We start from the raw sequence: 18,332 nt of genomic DNA, 5'->3' as shown, positions 1-18,332 counted from the left end.
TTAAGTCTGTGAGCTAAGAATGCTGATGATTTTCTATGGACTTTGGTGCTGGAAAGTGAGCAATCTGCAAACTTCAATTTTCAGTGGGAAAAAACTGACTAATGGTGAGTTTAAGTGGGAGACATATTCTTAAAAACCATCACTGACTTCATATTTATTAAGTCAGTCTTTTGTTGTTACAGAGAGCAAGTTTACGTGTTCTCTGTGAAGTTGCCGGGTACAACACAACTAAACTTCAAAAGACCTGAGCTGTCACTTTAAGAGGTTGCAGTAAGATAAGAGATTCGCCTCTTCCCAGTTTTTGTGCTAAGCTCGGCTATAATTTGGATTAACTGACTCCTGAATAGTCCCCTAAATATTTGTGGGATTTTTGAGATTTGATTGAGCGTTTGTGCAGGTTTTCCCACCAGTGAACAGTAACCATCAAAACCCTATCATGAAGATCGTGTGCTTGTTTTGCTCAGCCATTTCCTGCGCGCCACTGTCTGTCACATATTTCCTGGGTGTTAACGAGGGGAGAGATGCTGATATGCGGAACTGATGGCGATGATAAGCTAAAACTCAAGCCGTGAGGTCATGTATTTGTTTTGTTGCTTACTGGCATGCTGAGTCACAGCAACACTTCACCAGAACCACTGCTCAATCATTCTTCTCAGACTCTATCACCTCTCAGTGCTCGCAGGCACAGTGGCTGAGTCAAATGAACACACTAATAGAATAAACCAGTTGTTTTAGTGTGTGTGCGTGCCTGCTTGTCTGCCTCACTAGCTTATCACACACAAACACAGAGAGGGAGAGAGAGAGAGACAGGTTGCAGACTCCCTGGCTCCAAAGCACAAGATCTGTCTGATTGTAGAAATTATGGCAGACAGAAAGGAGAGAAGATTAAGACACAGTGCCGTTTCTTTGGGGATTTGCTTTGACAGGCATGAAGGTTGTTTGTGCAGAGTAGAATCACTTGTGTTGTGCTGGAGGAGAAATGTTTTCCTCACATACATGTTACTCCGGAGTCCTACTTCAAAATTATGTTAAAAGTCAACCTATTTAAACACACTGTTATGTAGAAAGATAAAAAGACTTTAATTACTTGTAAATGTAGACTTTTTAATTCCTTTAGTCATTTCTTAATTGACTTTAAATGACTTTGAATTGCCTTGCTGTTGAAATGAGCCGTATAAATAAATGACAAGAGACATATTAGTTCACCAGAGACTTAAACTGCTGTCAGACCTGCACTTAAGTCTGGACATGTTCGGTTGTGTGAGATTCCATACGTCCATAAAAGCCGCCCTGTACATCTTCTTCAACTTCTCCTGCCTGTTCCTTAATTAAATTTCCAGATAATGCCCGAGTGAGCACAGCAGGAAAAGTTCTGGATAATTCATAGCGGGTGATCAGGCAAGTTTCCTGCCTCTCGCATGCTCAAGCCAGGCTCCGCCCCTCACCTGGATGTTCCAGACAGTCTCCTGCTGTTGAATGAAAACGAAAAATGACTCAGTCAAACTTTCTGTACATTTTCTGTAGATCACGTCTGGAGAGGTCACAAATGACAGCCTCATATAAAACAGTATCCTGCAAATGCACTTACCCATTTTTTCAGTTTTTAAAAATTGAAGAACTCCTTAACAATAGATAATCTGTGACATTTAAGTAAAGTGAAAGAAAGGTAGTTTCTCACATTGCTTGTTGGACTGTAAATGGTATACGGTGTGTAGAAAACCTTGGCTTAGATATCAGATATCTGCTGTCTACACAGGAACATGTAGTGTCTGAGATTGATTTGAATGTTGATGAAATATATGGAAAATGTTGAATCAGTCAGTCATCTCACATTCCAGAGCCTTTCCATGTGGAGTTAGGATCTTCTCCCCCTTTTCTCCTCCCGTGTGTGGAAAGGCTCTCTCCATCTACTCCAGCTTCTTCCTACAGTTCAAAAACATGTAGATTGGGGTTTGGTATATAAGACTAAATCAGATATATGGATGGTTGCTTGTTTACAATATGTGCCACCTTTCTGACATATCTATGGTGTCCTCTTATTCTTCCATCAAATGGATGGATAATTATTTTTGTAAAAGTTTACCTGATGTCACTAATCAGCTCAGGACCTTACTAAATACATTTAGTAAATAAATATTAACCATGTTTGTGTGTGTGTTCACAGGGCCATTCGATGGACGTGGTGTGACCCTGCTTGAGGTATGTGGTAGCTGGCCAGAAAGCTTCGGCGTGCCACGACACAACATCGGATCAGCAGATGCCAGCGACGAAGGCCTACGGGAGAGACTGGCCGACGCCATGTCAGAGTCGCCCTCCAGGGATATAGTCGGGTCTGCTACAGGTCAGTTGTGAAAATGCACAAAATAACACTCTTAAACACACACATAAATGTTTGACATGAACATGCGTCCACAAACACAGCACGTTCTATTGTTCTATTCTCAGTTTCTAAAGGGAGAATCTCAAATGCACCATAAGTATAGATCACATCCAGTGTGATTTCTCACAAGCCAGAGTGAATAATGATGCTCATCCTGTTGCTTCAGTGACCTGGTTTCCTTTCTGTGAATCTAATCTGTGATTTTACAGCATGGTTTGATAGAAAAAAAAAGTTTTTAAAATGATGTTCACAGGAAGTGTTACATCACTCTCTGAAACCATAACCCTCTGATTGGTCTGTTCATGTTTGAAGAGACATGTTAAGTTTTCTTACATGAGGTTTGTCGCTCGCTCAGGTCCATGAACCAGCGTCCACTCAGAATGAGCTTTGGTACAAAAATGCTTCTTAAGTTGGTTAAAAAATGGGGGAAAAAAATGTCATCACTCAATCAAAAATGAACCTGTACTGACTTCATGTAATTCTTGAAGTCACTGTAGTGTAATTCCAAACACCAAATCACCAAACACTGTATCTACACCATTGTCCCACTAGCACATACGTATCTTAATCATGATCATTTTTCCTGTTGCTTTTCAATTATGTTCCAACAATGCTGTAAAAGTAAAGGTCGGCAGATGGACGAGCTCATAGTAGGATGATTTGTATTGAAGATCCTCCCTCCCTCCCTCTGAGGGTGGACAGATGCTTAGAGCTATGTGGGTAGCACAGTGGTCTGGAGCCTCTCCCAAATGTCAGAGACCCTTATTCCAATCCTCACATTGCCACTCTTAGGGTTATAGTTAAAGTTCTGGATGAACCTGCTCCAGGAACCCAATGCAAGTCTATGAAATCCAAAAGGAGAAGTGTAACGGTGCATGTACATGTGCGTGCCTGCTACGTTTTGGTACATCCACACACACCTTGCTTTACTTTGAGGCTTCCTTTGTGTGTGTGTGTGTGTGTGTGTGTGTGTGTGTGTGTGTGCGCGCGCAGCAGACATGCCGTTGGCCCTGACAGTCCAAATGGTTAACTCATTTAGGAAGCGCCAGTGCTCTTTCTATTTTTCTGCCCCCCTTCTTAAGTGAACAAGAGTCCCTTTGATTTAAATGTGTGTGTGTATGGGGGGTTTAGGGGTGGGGTATTGGGGTAGGAGAGTGGGGGGCTCACAAGTCCCTAATGGATTTAGCATCGACTATCACCCACCCCAACTATCCTCAGCCATATCTGTCCCAGTAACCCCCCTCCCATCTTGGACTTAACCTCATTTGTAATGCTCTCTCTCTTTCTTCTCATCACTCTCTCCACCCCCCCACCCCGTGTTTCTTCATTAGATTAGATGCTAGAGACTCCCGGACACTAGTAGTCAGTTTCCTCTTGTCCCCCCCCCAGCCCCCGCCCATCGCCTCACGTCTCGACTCCCATCACCCCACCTACCCTCCACCCCTTTAATGCAACACAAAATTCATTACTGATCACATTACATCAAAATACACCCATGATACGTACACACACACAAACACACACACTCTCTTTCCTGTGCCTTGAGCTGTGCTGAAGACATCATCCAGAGGGAATGTGATGGCCTTGCTGGTTCCTCCATCCATTCATACAGACAGAGAGGCTTCAGTCTCTGTAGGCTAATCTAATAGCACAGCACTTCTACTCCGTAACATGTAGGAAATGTTCCTGTGTGTGAGGAAGAGAGTGACATGAATAGTCGTGGTTTGGCATGTAATGAGAAAAAAGACCTGGTTCCTCCAGTGTTGTCCATCTCAGTTACAATGTGATGGATGGGTAGAGTTTGCAACAGTGTGTGTAGGACCTATATTCAAATCAAACCCGTGGTTCCTATTTCACCCATCTTTTGTAGCTTTGTGAATATGTGACCATCACAAGTTTGCAGGTTCTAGACAAGAATAATGTTGGACTTTGGGTTTTGTTTAATGTTATTTTCATCAGAAAATGAATTATTCTCACCTCTATTGTTTTGGTGGGGATGCAATAATGCTGTTTGGTAGACTGTATTTGGAACTCATCATTATATTAAATCATTATTCATGTAAAAAAAAAAGGCTCATAACCTCGTGTTGAACTAATTTGAATGATGAGATTCAGACTTGAGTGTTTGCATAAATGTGTAATTCAATATACTGGTGTATATAGTGTTTTTTGTGTCAAGTTGAAAAGAAACAAAATCCAAAGGAGTGGTCAACTGTTCTCCTCATGTGTTTGGTGAGGAAGAGCGTTCATGTTCCATCGTGGTACAGTACTGTATACGGTTTAAAATGGTAAAGCCCTGGGTCAGGCTTGCATTTTGACTGACAACAGTACGTTAACTTGATAGGCAGCGTGTGAGCTGTGCCCGATGGAGGCGTCAGCGAGATATGTAGTGTGACGTTGTACCGGTGCAACGACAACTAAGGAAGACATCAAATGTGACATAGCAGACAACAAGACAACAGACAAAGCGGCTCTTTCTTTCTTGCTCACTTTGAATGAGAATAGACTGCGGGCGTTTGCCTCGACTTTCATGGGATCGCTAGAAATGATCGCTAGAAAGTGATGCTTTTCTTTTGCACCGATCAGCTGGCTGTTGTGGGTGGAGCTAGTCCGTACCATACCATTTTTACTCAGGGTGCCCAAAATGGAACAGTTGGGGCTTGTTATTTTGAGGAACCGTACCAAACCGAACTGTTCCGCTCAGTGGAAACACGGCTATTCACTGACACACAGCCCAACTGCCTCTTTGTGCAGTTCTGGCTCTTGCTTGGAGAAAGTGTTGTGGAATAGTTTCTCCTACATTTACTGTCAGAGCCCTGAGACTGAATAACCCCAAGCAAAAACTCTCGATCACTAATAGCTGTCAGAAAATAGAGCTATTTAACACAGGTTCTTACTCAAGGATTTCACTGACAGCAGCTTTTGATCTCCTTTCAAGCATGCATTAAAATTTTACCAAAAATGTCCCCAGGGACTGTTTGTGAGAATGCAACTGTCAGAATGTTTCCTGCCAGCTTCCTAGTCAAATCTTTGGTTAATGTGCCATTAAGCTGAGGTGAAAACACAGCAGGAAAACTTCCGGAATATTCAAGGCAGCTGAGTGTTCTTCAGAAAAAGTCTGGACCCAGTTCTCTGGACATTTTTATGTCTGACAGCTGTAGACATATTTATTTATTGGTTGAAAAGTTGACTGAAAACAACAAAACATGTTGCTGGGATAGTGAGATGAACAAAACAGTAAGTCTGTCTGATACATGGACTGTATGACCATTGGCTGACTTCAGCCCCAAAAACACCAAAAAACTGCCCAGCTGTCAAATAATAAATAATCTACACAGAAACATGAACACTGTGCAATCAGGATTCATGCTTGATAAAACTTATAACAAATCCTAGCCTTGTCTAGACAAGAGCCCCATGCATCTTCAGACTCCAGACCTCAAGCTACAGATGAATGAATGTGGACCACAAGGCATTTCATTCATTTGTTTCCATTGTGGTTCTTCTACACGAGCATCACAAATGATGTTAAAAACGTTTCCTTGGCCTCGACTCAGAAGATCTGATTTCCGCCAGCTTTCTGCTGGAACACGGCAACAGTTGACATGTCATCCCGTCCACATATGATCCACATATGACACACTCAACCCTCTGGGTTCGAGAGTGAGAGAGAGAGAGGGAGAGAGGGAGAGATGTTTGGCATTTAGCGAACTCTTTATAGTTTCTGGGATTTCCATGTTAATATATGTGCACTTCAAGTGTTTCCGTTGTGAGATGAGCCTGTATATAGTGTGTTTGAAGGCTCTGTGTGTGTGTGTGTGTGTCTGTTGGTGTTGGCGTGAGACTAAGATGGGCAGAGGCAGATGGTATCTTGCTCAGTGGCTCCGTTTGCCAGAAGCTGTGGCCCCAGCACTTAGACACGCACAGCACAGTGGAGCCATTAACACAGACCTTGAACCACGCACACACACATGCACACACTTTCCTCACCTATACACACATTCACCACATCTATTTCTCTGGCATATTGTAGCAAAGTGTTAGCAGTTAGCGTGATCTTATTGTTACCAACAGGCACAACATTGCCCTCCACTTCCACTCATACTGGAGGGACGACACAGCCAGGTGTATGCATGACATTCATTAAGCAAGATTTTTATTTTTTGTTTATCGGTTTACAAATTTTGAACTTGAGCTTTTCTTAACATTTTGGACTCAGTTGAGACTCGGACAGAAAAAAAAAGTGCACCAAGTGTTGACCACTCTGGGAGAGCAAGGCCAGACATTAACCACAATGCAGATGTGGTTCATGGGTAGAAGGAGGATGTATATATATATATATATATATATATATATATATATATATATATATATATATATAAACATACATATATATATATATATATACACTATATACATACTTAGTTCAAAATGAATGAAAACTGAACTGAACTTTGTGCTAGTTTTTTTCAAGTGTTAACTGGCACAGCACTGGGAACAGCATCATGCGTCCTCATACAAACACATTCTTACACAACAACTGTAAATAGTGGAAACATTGTAGAAACAATGTGAAGGACAGTAACGCTAATGACCATGTACAAGTAACATCTGTAATGATTTAGAACACAATTTCACTTACATCCATAACCACATTGCCTCAGAGCAGACCGGGAGGCTCCGCCCACTAAGCCCCGACACACTCTAGTATTATTTCCATGCAACTGCTGAGAGAATTGTATGGAAGCTTCCTAAACCATGACTGTGTACTTTTCAATGTACTTCTGCTATGTATTAGTTGTAGTTTGTGTTTTACATGCACAAATATAAATTTGTGTAATGTCAACAAACATGACAGTTTTCACTCTCCTTCTGTCTCCTCACACACTTAGAGTGTCTCGGAGCTGGAATGCTCACTGATGTAACAAATCACTGTCTATCTGACATTCTCCTCCAGCTCACACAGACACACAGACACAGGAACACACTCTCTGGCAGATTCACAGGGAAAACAAAGCTTCCAGTCAGGGCAAACGAGGCTCTCACGCTAAGGCCAAGACCCAGCGTCGCCAGCTCGCAGGGCAGGTGACACTCGCAGAGGAAGATGGATGGACGGACAGAGGGAGAGGCAGGACAGAAGATGAAGGAGAGGAGGGGAGAGAGAAAGAGTCACTGACGACTAAAACACACTAGGCCTGAAATTAGATTAGCCTCCAATGATATAATGTTGCTAACTAGATTTAGCTTATTGGTGCCTGCCTAACATAAATTCCATTGAAGCCATATGGAGAGTGAACCAGTGCTCAACATGACCGACCGTGTCTCAGCCGAGTGCAGCACAGGCTCAGGAACAATAGCGCGTTTTATATGCGAGTTTACGTGCATCGTGTCATTTCACAATATACAATATTTTTAAGCAGTAGGGGTATTTTTACTTTGCCTCCATCTTTGGTGCTGAGTGCTCAATGCCATGGTGTCACTTCATGGGCATCACTGAAGAAATACCAGACACCGTGTGTTTACAGCATGAAATGTAAACTGTTTCATAACAAGCTGAGTCACTTTGGTGGTGTCACATGAATCAGCTAAATGGACATGCCTCTCATTTGTATTCGTACTATTTCCACTTTCCAGTGACCATGACTTCAAACTGCACAGTTTGATAACAGTGTTTTGTACATTCAGGGCAATGACATTCAACCATTGTATAATACCACAAGCATAATAAACTGCTCTTGTGATGAAATCAAGACATTTATTTTTGTTTTTTTTAGTGTTGAATGCTGAAAGTGTTTGTAACTCAGGTGATATCTGGCTGCTGTTAGTCTATTACTTTACAAAATGTAGTTTTCATTTTCTCGCCACAGGTATAAAGCAGTATTTTTGCTTTATTGGTCCATGCCAGGAAACCACAGGTTTAAGGCCTGTTTATTGGCTTAGTAGCCACAAACCTGAACTGGGCCCTTGTTAACAAGTCCTGAATATACTTTTAAATTGGTAAAATGAATTGTGTAACTTTGTAAGGTTAAGCTTTTAAGTGGGTCATCACCGGTGACAAACCCATACGTTTATAGTAGCCAGGTAGAGTAACTGGTCTGTCAGCTGTACTGCATCTGCCTGTGCTGTAAAAAAAAAAGAAAAAGAAAAAACCTGAAACATGTTTTTTGAACATTATTGATGTAGAGTTTTTCAGATGACATTTTTAGTACTTCCAGCACAATGGGTCATACAGTCCATGTCTGCTTCATGGATCAGACTTTCAACTTTTGACTTCAGGTCATTTAATCCCTGTTTCCAGGGTTTTACTATTAGAACTATAGTTTTAATATACACAAATGATATTGTGAGAGACATTCCCACACTGCACACAGGAAGTGATTTATTTTATGTTACGACAGAGGCGACAGCAATATTGCACTAGTAAAAGTTACAGAAGTGAAGTCAGCTGTTCAGAAAACCCAGTTTTCATAAAAAATAGGATATTTGTGAAATTGATTTTCAGTAAACAACATATCAGTTAGCAATTTAATAATTTAACTGTTTATCTTAAACTATCCAAAGACAACAGTAGACATAAATATGTGTTGTTTGCACCGGGTGACATGAAACCAGCAAAGATCAGATGTCTGCTTACACCAACCAATGTCACCATTCCCATCCTCTATCACAAATGGGAGACTGTTGCCGTAATGAAAGTTGGACTTCCTGTTAACTTTTGAAAACATCTGCAGCCAGCATAGTCTCTGGTAATATTTAATTTAAGATACTTTATTAATCCCCTTAGGGAAATTATTCTCTGCATTTTGACCCATCCTTGAATTAGGAGCAGTGGGCTGCCACACTGAGTAGTGCCTGGGGAGCAATGGGGGTTAGGTACCTTGCTCAGGGCTACCCCAGCCCTTTTGGCGTGGTGGGGATTTGAACCAGCGACCGTCCAGTTACAAGCCAAGTTCCCTTTCCACTTGGCCACAGGCTACCTACTTATACACACAAATGATTCAAGATGGTGAATCATGAGCGTATCGCAATGCGAAAAATCGTTTCACATTCCGTGTGAACGTGCCACAAGCCCTTCACCAGGATCGTCCTCATATTACGCTGTAAGCTGAGCGTATGACGATACTGTCTGTATCTATAACTCACAGAAACATCATAGCTCATCCAGTGAAACTCGACCGCTCGAGGTTTACGCTAAATATCCTGTCCTCGTGGTGCCAACAGTGCATCTGTGTGTGTGCGTGACCAGTTGTGTGGATTGATGAGGTGAGGGTGCTGCGGACCACCCACGCCCACTCTTGTTTGTTGGATCCCAGCTCAAAGAAACTGTGAGTAATAATAATAATAACAGTAATAAGAGTGAGACTGTCTGAGCAGCGCGGAACTCAGCTGCTTCTCTCAACACCCGACTTAAAACAAATATTTAGGGGAGCCTTATCAGCACCGAAAGGCTGAGAGCATTTCCCTCTCTGTGTGTGAATACATACTTGCGTGTGTGTATTTGTGGTTGTACGTGTGTGTGGGTCTTATTTATTCAGGAGTTTTGTACAGACAGCATGTTAATGCAGTGCATGTGTTTGTAATAGATTTTGGCACTCACTTGTAAATGCATTTGAGTTGAATATGAATGTGTAAAGGTGTTTCTGTGCTTGTGAGGACAGATTGTGGTGGAAAACCATCATCGTGAGGACATTTTGGCTCGTGTGTGTGTGTGAGTGTGCGTGCACATGTGTCAGTGTATGTGTGGGCCTGTATTTTATTTCCTATACCATTTACACTTACACATACATGTAACAGGATGTGCATGCAGGGTCTGCACTTTTATGTACAAGTGTTTGCAATTATTAGCGTCCGTGTATATGTAACACATGAAGTGTGAGCGGAAATGTGTTTTTATCAACGACGTAATATCACAAATCTACTGTATGTGTGTGTGTGTGTGCACGCACGCATGTTTATGTGTGTTTTCCAAACAGCCCTGCTAATGTGAGTGACCTTAAAATATTATTACTATGTATGAGTTTGCAGGCAGTTGTCCAAACAGGCATCCTGACTTAATCATTGGTCATTTGCTGTTTGGAGGTTTGACTTTAGGCTTTTGGCGTGGTGACATACTGTATGTATGCTTTGGGAGAGTTCCACTGTACCACTGATGTTATCACTTCAGAGAAAACATGAGCTCTGTGGCCATATGCTGCTCTGGCTGTTTCGCGTGCAAAATGTATAAAAGATGAAGGAAGTTTGAAATAGAAAATTCATGTTGTAGATTGAGGGTTTCCTCTCTGACTCAGAGCAGCGTGCCTGTACTCGTGAACATATGTAAGCATGGAGGTTGTAGCACTTGTATTAAAACTATCTTAAAGTAAATGTTACTTATCTCTCTCCTCCCATTAACAAATCGATATTACACTGGACAGCGTTGCACTTTAATAGCTTGCTATTTTTTCCATTTGGACCAAGTGTTCCTTTTCCATTTGATGAATGTGCTCGGTATATAACAATAACCTATCAAATGCAATGCTTTATTGTTTTAATGCCACTGGCAGTTACTAAGAGCCTGTAATCTAACATATGCATCTAACCAGTGCTGAGCCCATGACTGGAAAAATGCAATAAATAACCCATTATTCATTATAGTTACTCATTTCTAAAGCACCAGAGTTCAGTTAATCATCTCCATGAGCAGTAATTAGTTCATCTGAATTTTTTTAAATTAAATAATGGAGAATTTGTCTCCCCCGTGTAGACTTAAGTATGACTTCTTTCATTTCTTGATCAGACTCTTATTTACTTACATGCAGCAATATTTAGCTTTATAAGATGTCAGGAAACAAATGTGACCCATAAAATACAGTATTGTGGAGTAATAATCTTTTGAGTCAGGAAAGAGTGTAGTCACCGCCCACTTCCAAGAGGTGTGACAAACGGTTGTAGATCAAAATACCTCCTTACGCAACCGAATAGACCTACAACCAATCGGAGCGATGATCCGGATCACGTGTGCAGAGCGACGAAAATCATGACTACAAACGTGGTTGTTGTAGTTTTGTAGGCTATCTAGTAATGGCGTCTAAAATCTTTTACCTGGGGTAAAGTTCCTTAAAGAGCAAGTCCCTTAAACGGGAAGCAACAGCCCAATCGAAAGACAGCTGCTCTACAGTAGCCGCCATGTTGGATTTATACAAAAGCTGCTAGACGTCACTTCTCTGTCATAATTGAGTTAACCCCCCCTCTAGCGCACCAGTGGAAAAAAAACTCTTCTCTTTTTGAAACAGCGTCCTTGCCAGATGTGTCTGCAAAAAGAAATCAATTCACTGGCAGACTCAGCTTGGTTCACCCAGGCTTGTCTTCAGCAGGGAGTGAAGTCACACACTTCTTTTCTGTGTGTTCTTATGGAACTTCTGTTTTGGTCGTCGGTTTACCTGTTACATTCAAATGTCACAGACGCTGGACTCTGCATATTACTATACCACGTTCAAATGGGGTTACATAAACTCCTCTGTCATATTCATGACCCCCCCGCTGTAGGATGTGCTGTCAAGTTCCACTTTAACACAGCAATAGACCCATCGAGTAAAGAACTGAGCAGTAGTGTCAAGTATAGTTCAAAGCATCTACAGTAGCTGAAGGCGAATTAACTTCCCAGGAAAGCCCTTTCCCCCTGGACTAGTAAGTAATTTGATGCATACATAATGTCTCATGTATGTTTTCATATCTGTTTTCAGGGGATTACACGTGTGGGCATGTGAGATCATGTTTGATTTAGTCTAATATGATGGCATTCAGTTTCACATTTTGCACCTTTAATGTGTGCTGCTTTTTTTCCCATGTAGCGTTATGCAGTGACAGTGAACTCACACACTTGTGTTGCTTTAATGCTTGGCGATGTGCGTACCTGACCCTGCACTGTCCATCATGGCGTGATATCAATAATATAATATCAAGATTTGACGTTGTGTCCGCCATTGTTGTCCTCTGTCCTACCAAAACACAGTCAACGTGGAGAATGACCTTGTCCCAGTGCGTCCTTTTGACAATTGAACCAACATACATGTTCAATGGCCCATTCACAGTGAATAAGCAATGCTGCAGTACTACAATCCAGATTTGGGGTTAGTGTAGTTTTACAGCCAAAACTAAAACTTCATCAACTGCTATCAGTCGAGCTAATGGTTCCGTGCTAGCTCATGGTCCTTCTTTACCTCTCTCTTCCTCTCTCCATCAACCAAAAGGACTGAATATCGCTCAACGTGCAGCAAACTGCATTATTTTTCATCAACAGATGGGGCTGTTTAAGTATCCTACTTACACCATGACCACTTACCAGCAACAAATGGAGCGTTTTTATTCATATTTTCATGGTGCACACACTTAAATAGTAGACTTTATTTTGGCAATATCTTTAATTGAAATTAAAATGAGTCTGTCTATGCAAAATGCAGGACAAACCAATGACTAATAGTGCTCCAGCTCTAACTATTCATTTAGACAAATGTCTGCCTGAGCCATGTGCTTCTCTGAAAATAATGTACACCTTGCAGCCAATCAAAATCAAAGACTCTTTGTTGCTATGGTACAAACACAAAATCAAATGTTAACTTGAAGATCTGTGCTCCTGTTGGTCATTGTCAACATGGCATTGGTTGTTGTCCATTATGACACGCAAATAAAAACCAAAGTTGATCTCCAAAAGCCCACTTATCATATCTGAACCCATCCAAAGCTCTATGGCATCCTGGTCAGGCAAGATCATGTAGTCTGAGTGTGGCATTATGTTTCCTGTCATACATCAATCAACAGCAACATGATCGGAGTACACAAAGTAAGAGATGGGACATTTTTATAGCATTATTCAGATTTTAAAGAACAAAGTTTAACCAGTAATCCTGACAAAACAGAAACTCTTGCATTAAGATTGTGTACGGTTTGATAAGGGTGTCAATAATGCGTATCACTCTACACCAAAGCAGCTGATCAGTGTGTACAAGCTGTTTCAAGGCCTGAAGCCATGCAGACAAGGTGCACAGGGGGAAAAATCATTTTGTCTATTATATAAAAATGAATAGCCTCTTTAAGTTCTGCTATTATATAAATCATTCCATTGAAAACCTCATTAATTAGTCTATCAAGTAAACATGGAAACTAGACTGCACGCCTGTTCAGACAGCTGTGTGATTTAATGGCTGTACAATACATCCTGTATTTGAATTGGCCACGTACTCCATCCACACTATTATCCTGCCAACTGACTGGCTTTCTTTGTTATTCAGCCTTGTTTTAGTACACTGATACCTATCATAAGAGAAACAGCGCACGAGGATGGGTGGAGGGGAGCGGGTGGTGTGCAGGCTTGGAGGTCCCTCTTATTTCTATCAATCACTGCAGACGTCTGCTGACTTGAGTTCTGCGCAAACACTCGCAACCGTTTGGTCACTCACAGCAACAAGAGCAACACGTATATGAGGCTTGTGGATAAACTAGCGTGGTGTCTCGCGATGTTAGGTCGTGGATATGTTAAGAACACTATACTGATAATGTATATTTGGTCAAACTTTATTTAGGGAGTCCGTTTGATGTGTAACTTCTGGCAAGTGTTGAAAAGCTGAAAAAAATTAGGCTTGAAATGGAGCTGAGAAAAGTTTACACTTTTTTAATTTTATCAATTTCATTCTTGAAGGACTTTTAACAGACTTTTAGTTGAGAAAAAAAAAAGCTGTACTTTTTAATATAAAATCATATATATTCTAGATTTTAAACGGGCAAAGGGGTGCATACTTACCCTGATACACATCAGGAAGGATAAGGAAGTGGCTAGTACTTCCCAGTGTCCACCAATTAGCCCAAAAAACCCTTGGAACATGAAAACTGGTGAACATCTCTGTATGCTATAACTCTGTTCTCCAAACTGATTCTGAGAAATACCTCCACAATTCACTAAACCTCAAATTGATCCAAAATCTGCCTGCACCGATCAACCCCAAACATTCTGCTGCCTCAACTGAAGACATCAGTGCAACCCTTACTCTCTCTGTGCCCTTTGACCCTATATAATACATTATACACAGCTTTAGCACTCTTATGCCAATGCATATAGAAATATAGTGCCAGAAGAAAGAGATGTCATAAAGTTACAATGCTATTAATTCTTCTTCAGGTGGGCCTTAAAAGTGTGTTAATCTTGTTCTGGTTCCCTCTGAAAACAGATAGCATTCTGAACTTGATCGACTGTATGTAACACACTAACTATACATAAGTATCTCACATTAGTGTTCCCGTCAGGAACACGCCTCTTAATCCCTTTTTATGTTTAAGCCAGCTCCATGAATCTACTGAGGTTTGACTCATCACCCCATTTACAAGTTGTATTTGTGATATTTTAACTGTATTGTATTCCAGTATATTGAACTGATACAGTGTGACAGGTTTGGATGAAGCAAACTTCTGTGTTTGGGGTCATATACACAAAATTCAGAGCAGAATCAAACAATTTAAGGAGGATGAAGTGTGGGGAGAAAAGGATGATCCATGTTAACCGAAACTGCTAAGGCTACAGCTTCATTTAGGCAACCGCATCCACAGAGAGTTGCATGCATGTTCCATTCGCATACTGTACACATCCCTTTCGTTCCATAAAAATGGGGGTCCGCACTGATCCGGTGTTGGAGCACATGAATCACTTTATAAAATCTCTTACTGGCCATTTTCAAACGGAGGATGGCAGACACAAATAAACAGAGTGATATTCTGGCCAGTTGAAGACAAGAAAAAAGACCTTGGAGAGTTGAATGTGTCTGCTTTTGGTTTCCTCAAATGAACTCAGTGTAATAGTTTTCAACAAGCCAGTGTGAATCCAAGCCATTTCAGTCTGTCCAGAGAGCTATGTGGATAAATAATGAATAAGACATGTCAACTCAAAATGTGAGTACAGCCATCCAGTGAAGTCTTTTGCATTTTGACTGGCGTTAATGTGGCCAGTCTCTCGCTCACAGCTTTCTTGCAGCTTCCTTATGTGTACAGCTGTATATAGTGTGTGTAGCATAGCTGTGGCAATGATCTCAATATCAGGCCTAATGTACAGACCGAAGTACTCACGCAATGGACCACACACACACACTCACTCATTGACACACATGCCACTTGACTAACTCAAAACTATTAGTTAATCATTTTGTGAAATGCCCAGAGGGCCATGTTGTCCCCTCGCTTTAACCAAAGAGGGAGAAGAAAGCGAGAGAGATCAAATGAGTGCACTCTCTCCCTGAGAGCTACTCAGCAGTGCCGTGACAGACAGAGAGAACAAATGCAGAGAGGAAGAGAGGAAGAGAGGGGGAGGGGGGGGGGGGGGGAGAGAAGACATCAGGGACCAAATGAAAGAACAGAAAAGGGAATGTGAGTCTGGCTGAAGCCAGAGCGTATGGTGCTGTGGTGCTGAGAGAAGAGTTGGTGAGTGAGGAAGCAGAGTGTGGTCATTATATCTTCCCTTCAGTCCAACCCCACCCACACCCCCCTCCTCTCGTCCCAACCTCTCTCTGTCTCACCCTCTCTCTCCTTCCACAGTTAAGAGTTTGAGCTTAATGTGCGGTGACAGTGTGAGATGATGAAGAATAATTCCTGTATTCAGAGCTGCCAGTGCTCGCTCCTCCTCCTCCTCCTCTTCATCCTCTTCATCCTCTCTCTCCACTGACAAGTCAGGCCTGGAAATCATTGTATCATTTATCCCAGCCTCACTTCTGCCACTCTGCCTCGTTTGCCCAGAGGGAAGTGTGAAAAGTGTGCATGTGTGCATGTGTAAGGGTGTGTGTGTTTACATGTGTGAGAATGTCAGTGTGTGAAAGAAATTGTGTCCATGCCTGTTAGTGTCACTGTGTGTGTGTGTGTGTGTGTGTGTGGAGCTCTAGCTGACTGCAAATGGGCTTTTGTGGAGTTTTTTGGAGACTGCACTTAACAGCTCGCTCAAGGGAGACACTCACAGAGAGAGAGAGAGAGAGAGTGACACACACACACACACACACACACAAACAGGGCTGTAAGGGTTCACAGAAAAGGAGAATTAGGGCAAGAAAGAGAAAGAGGGAAATGGTAAAAGTAAAAGTGGTGGGAGGCACTTTTTAAAGCCGTGCTCCCGCTTCTGTTTTGGGTCGCTGAGACAAAAAGAGGGCTGAGAACACATATTGTACAGAGCAGCAGAGATGGACTCATGGCTCAGGGCGATCCACTTCACCCAATCTGCTTCACCACCGGCGGCAGTGGCTGCACACAGAAAAACACTTGTTGCCTCCGCTGACTTGAGCAACTTACTCACCATGATCTGTGACCCGTCAATCAAACTCCATCAGGCCATTTTCTTCCCCAAACTGTCAACAAGAAATACAATTTGCATGGTTCTTCAATGACATTGTAGTTTGTGCATCGGTGAAATACTGATTTTAAAAAGTGGAAATGATGCAAAAGATCAGGTTTGACCTAAGAGAACATGTGACATTTTTACTCTCCAGCGGCTCTTGAACAGATTCACTTTTTGAAAACCCATGTTTAATACCATACACTTTAGATCCTTGGTGTTAAGCAGACTCTAAATACTGTATCTTGGTAGTCATCGTCTTCTCTTTACTTATATAGATCATCTCATTTGGAGACATGGTCTCATTTTCAAGAGGGACCAAACAGAAAGACAACAGTATAACTCTGTTATATCACAGACTGGACATTCTTCTGAGATTCTCCTGCCAGTTTCCTAGTCTTACTCCCAGATACTGTCCAATAATGCAGAAGGAGAGACTCCAGCTAATCCACAGCGAGTGAATGACAGTGACTGTCTGGAGCTTCTGCACGCTCAATCCAGATATTCCAGTGAGTCTCCTGCTGTTGTTAACTTGCCTCATCCAGACAATCTCCAACAAGGTCCAAGTCTGGACCTTATTCTCCAGACATTAACCTAAGTTAATGTCTAAAAACAGCTATGAATTTATAAACACAAACTAGATTTTATATCCCACATACTCTCGTCATATTACATGAAAGTAATTTAAATTTAAAAAAAAGTTATTATGCTGGTTGACCTTGTATAAGAAATCTTGGATCTTTTGAAGCAGTATGTTCTTGGATGTTCTTCTAAATAAGAGATTGTGACTCAGTCCTAAAATAAGCCTTGGAATCTCAGTTTGCTTTGAATCCTTTTAAAATAATCCCACAGCATGTTAAAATAAAAACCTCAGTGGAGTTTAGGGTTCAGTGTCTGAAACCAACACACTGAGTGTGGTTTGCAGAGTTGTGAAAGGAGGAAGTGCTTGAACACATAACTACTTCCTGTACTATTTGTGCACACAACTGATTGGAACACTTTGAATGCCTTATATGGAAGAATGTCCTAAACTGCCCTCCTTCCTATTTTTATAATTCATTGCTCTGAGAATATTCAGCAAAAGTCATTGAGAATGATCAGGGAGGCTGTGAGATAAAGCCATGAGAGGCTATGATAACAGCTACAGCCTTTTGAATCCGGACATGGTTGAGTAATATAGCAGATTTCATTTTATATGTACATATATGTATATACAGTATATATATCAGTGTAAATGATTCTTTGGAAGCAACAAAGCCTGTGAAGTGAATGAGTATGATGGCAAAATACATTAAAACCCTCCGTGAGGTGTTTGTCAGACCTAAAAACACTACTCAACCTTTTAGATAATCTTTAATTAATTCTCAGACAATGAAACAGCCCTAACCACGCATGCTTGGCACTAACATCTGTATACACAATGAAAAGCAGATGACTTCGAGCAAATGAAGCCCATATTAAACTTTCATGTGGCTTCAAGGCTTCACAAAGAGACATGAAGTTTGTCACTTGCTGACGCCTGGCAATATTACACATGACGACAACCATGGTAACAGCTCATGTATAGAACACATCTAGCTCATTTTACGTGTGCATTAAAAATGTGTTGGGTGA

At 41.5% G+C, this 18,332-nt stretch overlaps 1 protein-coding gene across 2 annotated transcripts in view; it reads left to right on the top strand.

Annotated features, from left to right (window-relative positions):
• bcas3 (BCAS3 microtubule associated cell migration factor) overlaps positions 1-18,332 on the top strand; it is a 317,149-nt gene that overhangs the window by 281,721 nt on the left and 17,096 nt on the right. For both annotated transcript variants that reach the window (XM_058633221.1, XM_058633220.1), the window contains one exon: positions 2,165-2,341. In XM_058633221.1, the coding sequence (XP_058489204.1) occupies positions 2,165-2,341 (177 nt within the window). The remainder of the gene's footprint in view (positions 1-2,164; positions 2,342-18,332) is intronic.

The sequence above is a fragment of the Solea solea genome, chromosome 7 (genome assembly GCF_958295425.1).
Source record: "Solea solea chromosome 7, fSolSol10.1, whole genome shotgun sequence".
NCBI lineage: Eukaryota > Metazoa > Chordata > Actinopteri > Pleuronectiformes > Soleidae > Solea > Solea solea.
The sequence above is the reverse complement of the archived record's forward strand: the minus strand, read 5'-3'. Positions and strand labels throughout refer to the sequence as shown.